This window comes from Uloborus diversus, chromosome 2, assembly GCF_026930045.1.
Source record: "Uloborus diversus isolate 005 chromosome 2, Udiv.v.3.1, whole genome shotgun sequence".
Classification (NCBI taxonomy): Eukaryota; Metazoa; Arthropoda; class Arachnida; order Araneae; family Uloboridae; genus Uloborus; species Uloborus diversus.
In genome coordinates, this window is record NC_072732.1 from 66,993,729 (window position 1) to 67,001,623 (window position 7,895).

At 34.2% G+C, this 7,895-nt stretch overlaps 1 protein-coding gene across 1 annotated transcript in view; it reads left to right on the forward strand.

Moving 5' to 3' along the window:
- Window positions 1-5,137, forward strand: part of LOC129216347 (G2/mitotic-specific cyclin-B3-like) — a 55,634-nt gene extending 50,497 nt beyond the window's left edge. The window contains exon 7 of the mRNA XM_054850560.1: window positions 5,025-5,137. Within this exon, the coding sequence (XP_054706535.1) occupies window positions 5,025-5,137 (113 nt within the window). The remainder of the gene's footprint in view (window positions 1-5,024) is intronic.
- The last annotated feature ends 2,758 nt before the right edge of the window (window positions 5,138-7,895 follow it).

Consider the following 7,895-nt stretch of genomic DNA (forward strand, 5'->3'; position numbering starts at 1 on the left):
CACCAAAACGACTTTTCCGGGCCCCTCTCCATATTGTTTACCTCTATATTTCACCATTAGTTACAAAAATATTGGGGCTCCTCCAGGCTCGGGCCGGGGCCAGCAGGTGTCCCTCCTCCCCTCTTTGTGCACGCCCCTGGGTAGAGGTGTCTTCGAGTATTTATGGAACATTGTACAAAGGAAAAACAAATCCGACGAGTTCAGAACCACCTCCTTTTTTTGAAGCCTGCTAATTATTATAACCCTAATTTCAAATTGAACTGGCGGCATCGTGAAATAGTAAATCCAGAATATTGGTCAAACTTCAGAAATCATATACAGTTATAATGTATATTATTAAAGAATATAAATTAAATCGTGTGGGAGGGGTGTTCTGTATTCAATTCCTCCTCAACTGAACACTAAATATATTTAAAATCTGGAATATTAAATAAAGAACTTTATATTTTAGTGCCTAAATAAAGTTATTTATTAGTAAATAAAATATTAAGGTAATTGATTCAACTCTTAAAGTAGCAAAATATATTTAATTTACTGCTTTTCTACGCAGTAATAAATACATTAGTAACACCTATAATAAAAAATTACCATGCGGTGCATTGTTGAGAAAATTAATCATCCATGTGCCGCGAGAATGAAATATCGTTCAAGAGAAAGCCAAAAGCTTTAGGTGTGAAAATACACCGATCAGAGCAACACCACGTGACCATGATGTACCTATGAAATTCAAAGTTTCTTGGATTTCGCCGGGACCCCTTATCAGATTCAGTCCAAATTACAATGGGACCATCTGGGAAGTATACCCTTCCAAACAAATTTTTTTTTTTCAAATCGGTCCAGTAGTGGTGGAATAATTCGAAAACACACATAAAAAAAGCCACAATACGAAATCATAACCTCCTTTTTTGAAGTCGGTTAAAAACAGGATTCAACTGTCACAGCGTGTCCTCGTTTAACCCAGGGTTTCTCAACGGGAGGCCGTAGAAAAATGTAAGGGGGCCACAGGAAAAAATTTGAAAACAGGGTAGCCATGAACCTTGTGAAGTGGCTAGAAATGATAAAGTCGAGTACACTTGTAAATAAATAAAAGATGCGAAAATAGTTAAAAATCGAATGCATAAAAATAATCTAAGTCTAAAAAATCGCGAAAAGTAATCAAAGTTTAAAAGATACTGAAGTAGTCAAAGGCCTTGAAGCAAAAAAAAAAAAATTCGAACACTAAAATGCATGAAAATAAATCAAAATCGCGAAAAATATTCCAAGTCCATGAGGCGGAGAAATAATCTAAATAACGAAAATGAACTGAATCGAAAAATAATGAAAGTTTAAAAATGTGCGAAAAAACGAATAAGTCCAAAACGTGCCAAAATCTTCAAAACGTGTGAAAATATCCTCGTAAAAGTTTGTGAGAAAAACGACTAAGTCCAGTATGTTCGTAAATAAATAAAATTCGCGGCAAAATATGTAAAAACGCGGGAAAAACCTTTGTAACCTTTCACGGTAAAATGGTAAAGCCCAAAAAACGGGAAAAAGATGACAAAACGCGCGAAAATACCAGCGTAACCTTTCATAGAAAACGACAAGTCCGAAAACACGCCAAAATCTTCAAAACGCACAAAAATTTCACATTAACCTTTCACGGTAAAACGACAAGTCCGAAAACGCGCCAAAATCTTCAAAACGCACAAAAATTTCACATTAACCTTTCACGGTAAAACGACGAAGTCCAAAAACGTGGGAAAAAATCGCCCGTAATATTTCACGATAAAACAGCAAAGTTCAAAAACGTGCGAAAATACCCCGTAGTCTTCTATGAAGATTACATAGAGGCGCAGCCATGAGGTCACAGGCGGAGGAGGCGGGGTGAGTTAGGAGGCGGAGCAGGCGCAATTGCACATTGCACAGCCCCCGAGCCTCCTCTTGTCGCAGAACCGGCCTTTTTCCCCTACAACCGCTGATTTCACCCGACAGGTGTTTAAAACACGTGATACACTAATTTGCATACCTGACAGCTGCTTAAACCACATGACACACTATTTTGTGTATTTTATGGTCACTTATTTCAATGGCAAAGTAAAAACGGCAAGAACTTTATTGGTTACCTTATATTTCATTTTACTTCATTTGCGTCCTCGAACGGGTGCGCTTTCAGGGTTCCTCCCCCCCCCCCGCTTTTGTGGTGTTTTAATTATTTTTTTTTTATTTTTTTTATTCATTTATTTATCTATTTATTTTTTGCGCTATTTTTTTCTTTTTATTATTTATTTATTTATTTATATTATTATTTATTTATTATGGATTTATTTTTTTTCTCCCTTTGAGAGTTAAGGTTGGTGCCCTCTGGAGGGACCCAGTCCCACCTTGGTCGCTACCGGTTTGGTGATCACATCGTCGGAGGTTATTAACTGCCTGATTAGTTAGCGGTTAGTGATCGAAAATGTTGCTCAAACATGTTGTCTGAGGATATAGCGCTGAGAGAGCAAAGCACCTATGACTCCTTCGTTGCCAGTTAGCATAAGAGACTTACAGTTTCATATAGGGAAGATATAATTATCTATGAAAAATGAACTATGTTTTATAAAATTTTCCAGTTTTTCAGCTCATGATATATTAGTTTTATTTCAAAACTAGAAAGTCGCCCATTAAGGTATGATGGGTGAAAATTGCTTCCACATTTGAACGAAGCCATTGCCTGCTTGGTGATATTTTAATAGTTGAAATTGTAACATTAACTTCAGTTGATTATCCCTGAACTATAGTAGTAGACCGGGATCCCTCGCCCTTTTTCGTTATTCATTACTAACAAGCTAATTTTCCGTTAGTAGTTTCATTTTGTCGAGACGCCCAACATTAGCCAGTACAAAAATTTTGTAAGTGGTAGCTAACAGGGATAATAAGGACATAGTTTGTTGATTTGGCGGTTATCAAATATTTATAACTAACTGTTTTTTTTTTATATAATTCTCATAATAATTATCTAAATTGGCCGAAAAAAAAAAGTCCCACAAAATGCACGATTTGATCAAAGATGTCCCACTTTTGCAACATGTACTATTTACGAAGACATGAAATATAATTACTAACCTGCTGAAGTTTTTTGGTCAGTCAGTTAATATTTATATAATTTAAAGCACACGTTGTCCTACAAATAGCGCGGTATGCTTTTCTGGTCCAACACTCCAAAGTTGTTGTACAAATCCCAAATATAAAAATAATTACTATCAAGTTGAATTTTCGTGAGTAGTTTCGTTTTAATGAGACGCCCAACAGTTTCCTTTGCAAAAATGCTCGATTGTGATGGTAACTAAGAGGAGGAGAAGATACATAATATGTTGATTTGATGATAATAAAAAATTTATTACTAACTGGGTTTTTTTTATTTTTAATTCTCAAAATAATTATTGATATTAGCCGAAAAAATATTTGTCCTACAAAATTCAAGATTTTATTAACGAGGTCCCCCCTCTCTAACATGTATCATTAACGAGGTCATGAAATATAATTAATAACCAGCTGAATTTTATTTGATCAGTTATTTAATATTTATATGATTTAATGTCCACATTGTCCTACAAATTGCGTGGTACTTTGCCGATCCTCCAATGTAATTTGAAATTCATACAACTGAAAATAGATTTATTCACTACATTTTGCTATTGGAGTTCAGTTATATTAGTACGCATGCGGACATAATTGTTTACTGAGTAGTACGTATTTCACGTTGGAGCCGACCATAGCCGTGGTAGCCTGATCGGTAGGACATTGGACTCGGGACCGGAGGGTCTCGGGTTCGATCCTCACTGGTCGAAGACCCAAGGTCGTCATTAATGGTGACTGGGCGACGTTAAATATGCTCGTGGTCACAATGTCCTCCTAGTGAAACGATACCTCTCGGGGTGCCAGACGTCTCTCGAACTGTTCATAGATGGCATTACCATCTATTGTGTGTTGTCTGTGTACTGTCCTGGAAACATTGTGATTAATAGAGGTATAAGCTTCCCTAGTGGAATAGCAGAGAAACCTCAATCTGTGTGTGTGTGAAAGAAAGAAAGAAAGAAGGAGCCGACTATAACCGAGCTAAGTTATTTTATGTTGACTAGGTGTTTATCGCTCTGAAATAATTTCAATTACTTTGTGAATTGCTGCAAAATAACGGAGTATTTTTTATGCAATATATTGTGCGACAACCCTCGCTTTCGAGAGAAACGCGAAGAAATCAAGAAATTTTCTCAAAATATTTTGCTTTTTTGTCGAAATTTTCTATCAGCACGAAAGCATCATAATCACAAATAATGTAATTTCGTATAACCGGAAAATTGGAATGACGACATAATCGGGTATCATTCCTTTTGCTATAAAAAATTTAGAGTGAAATCAAAATATTTATGTTATGAAAGGTATGTCGATTGACTATTTTTTCATTTTATTTTTAAAATATATGAAAAATAATTTATTAAGTAGAAATTTTCACGCAATTATGTAAAAAAAAAAAAAAAATTGAAATATTTCCATGATAAAATTATTGCTATTTTTTTTAAACAATCATTTTAGTAAGTACATTATACTTTACATATTTTTCTTTAAAAAAATGGAGTTTGTGGAAAAAAAAAGTTGAAACCTGTTGCAAATTACTTCTTACCCTTCCAGCAAAAAGGGGTAAAAAGTACCAGCACTTTGCGCGTCGGGTTTGGGGGGGGAAAGGGGGGGAAGAAATAATCCTCTTTTTAAATAAAAATAATTTCTACTACCGAAAAAAATACTCGAAACTCGCAGAAGCCACTGTATAATAGTAAAATAATAAACTCTCACAGAAAAAAATTCTAATTAACTGGAGTGCACAGACGGGGGGGGGGGGGGGGGGAGGTCCATGGCGCAAATTGCGTCATTGGAATTTTTAAGGCAGTTTCTTCAAGGGGTATTTCTGTCTTTTTTGAGGGCTTTTATTCTGAATGGGTACTCCGTCACACTTTATGGGGTGCGCCATAGCTTGGGGATTTAATTTTTTCATGTTATTACATATTTAGATATCACAGACGAACAAAATGAAGAAGATACTGATGAAGATGTGAGTGATACTAGCAGCGACGATGACGAATATTTGTCAGATGAGTCAGATGAAAATTTATTTTTTGTGTAAAAGTATTTTTTTTTTTTTTTTTGTTTATATAAGATAATAAAGTTGATTTATTTCAATAAATATATTTTCACTTTACGTTATGTTTCACATAGGAAAACGAAAATATCAATTAATGTAGGACTAGAGATATATACATGTTTTCTCGTAGGACATTGTTTTATTTGCGCACAAGATACACTAATCTATCACGAGATATTAGTGTCCTACGGTTACCAAAAAAAAAGGTCCTGTTTATTGACAACTTTGGAGTGTCGGACCAGAAAGGCATACCGCGCAATTTGTAGGACAATGTTCTTAAATTATATAAATACTAGAGCACCCGCACAGCGATGCCCGTGCTAAAAATTTAATGGAAGTCCGTTGAATAAAAAGAATTGACGCTCCCTCCGCCTCTGATGTGAAATGATCGTTTTTCTTTGTATAAAATAAGTACACACTTTTTCAAAAAAAAAAAAACTATTAAAGTTTCTCTGGAATTTAAAACTTTTCGTCAAATTATTAAATTAGATTTACAGTTGCTTTAAAACTCTATTTAGCGAGTGAAGCGGTTTTTACTGCAATTTAAAATATTTCGCCATATAAACAAAAAGAGACATCAAATAATATTTTTCAAATGTAAAAATAATTCTGCAGCTCTATTGTTTATCGCCAAACTTGCCCAACAACTACGCTATCATGATCCATATGTCTAACCAAAAAAAAAAAAAAAAATAAATAAATAAATAAAACAAGGAACATTCAAAAATCATCGTCAGAAAAAAAGAAAATGTCGTACATTTCACTCGGATAAAAACAAATCAAAAGTTTCTTTTCTTTCAAAACAAATGGCCGAAACAATGAATTACATTAACGGTTGCCTTAAAACAATAATCCTAGACTGAACTGCTCAGCGCCTAACGTGCCAAGCGACCACGCTACCGGAACCCAGCCCTTTGAGTGAAGCGGATGTTTTTTCTTTGGCAATAATAAATGTTTCGCCAACCAAACAAAAAGGTATAAAATCACATTAACAGTAGCTTTCAAATCTTTATATATTAAGAGCTGCGTTGCCCGGCTTTGCCCGGTCTACCTTGAGAACAAATATTGTGTCAAGTGACATATATTCAACAATTAATTAAAGGAATAACTTCAAGAATAACTTAAATAGAAGAAAAAAAAAACACCATGCAAAATTACCTTTCCAAACAATGACGACAGATATAAAAATACTTTTAAGAAATTAAAATGCGAAAGATGGATTTTAAAAGCGTAACCATGGAAACATGAAATAAAATAAGTTTAAGAAACAGATGCAAAATAAGAAAATATACAATGGATTCAGAAAGCGTAATCAAGGAAACGCGAAAATAAAATGATTGACAACCTGAATCAAAATGACATACTTCGAAATTGATTTAAAAAACGCTTGTAACTTTTTTCCCTTTGAAGATAGAAGCTAATTTTCGACCATAGGTCGAGAGAGATCTGGAGTAAAAAATCTCACTTTTTCCAATGCCGTCAAAAAGAAAACTGTGGGACAATTCCTTCACTTTTTATTGATAGATTTAATAAAGAAAGTAGTGCCTAAATTTCAGCTAAGCCAAAAAAAAAGTTCGAGCTAAAAACGCAAATTACTCCCGCCGTAACTAAGTTAGAGCATTGAAATAAATTGTTTAGAACGCAGAAAATTCTATCCTTTTTAACGATATATAATATTAATATGTGCAAGTAATTTTTCACCCCTTTAATTGCCAATAATAGGCAATTTACGTAAAATTTGGGCCTAAATTTGAATTTAAAAAAGTACTATTTATTGGATTTTTTCGAATTATAGCCTATGTTACTCAGTAAAAAAGCACCTTTCATATAAGGAAAGAATTTTTCAAATAGGTGCAGTGGTTCCGGAGATTACCTCGAACATATAAACACACAAAAATCCGCCCTCTCTCTTTATAATATTAGTAAAGATTAACTAACTGACCAAAAAAAAAAAAAAAAAAAAAAAATTCAGCTGGTTAGTAATTATATTTCATGTCTTCGTAAATGGTACATGTTGCAAAAGTGGGACATCTTTGATCAAATCGTGCATTTTGTAGGACCATATTTTTTCCGTCTAATTTAGATAATTATTATGAGAGTTATATAAAAAAAAAATTAGTTAGTTATAAATATTTGATAACCGCCAAATCAACAAACTCTGTCCTTATTACCCCTGTTAGCTGCCACTTATAAAATTTTTGTACTGGCTAATGTTGGGCGTTTCGACAAAATGAAACTACTAACGGAAAATTAGCTTGTTAGTAATGAATAACGAAAAAGGGCGAGGGATCCCGGTCTATAGGTATCGTTCATTGATGACCATTTTTTCGCTTCTTCATTCATCATCACCAAGGTGGTGCTACTTCATTCCCTTGAAATAACACAGTCTTACCAGTAAAAACAGTTAAGTGACCGGATCGAGTTCAGCCTTGTCACAATAAAGCCTTTCCCTGCATGTTAAACATTACCAAAACATATTATCAAATTATCATGCCGTGGCGGGTTACTCGATCATCGGCTTACCTGTATATACATGAGGATTAAAAATAGTCACTTTTCTCAAAATATCTTACTGTGAAATTGAAAATGTTTTCAACAAATACTACCAAATAAATACATTAAAATGTTACATCATCTGTCATCATTCTTTATCGAAAGATCTTCGTGAACGCTAACGATGGCGCACTTAAATTCTGTCGTGGCTCGTGGATCAGTCCTTCGAACTCCAACACAAATCATT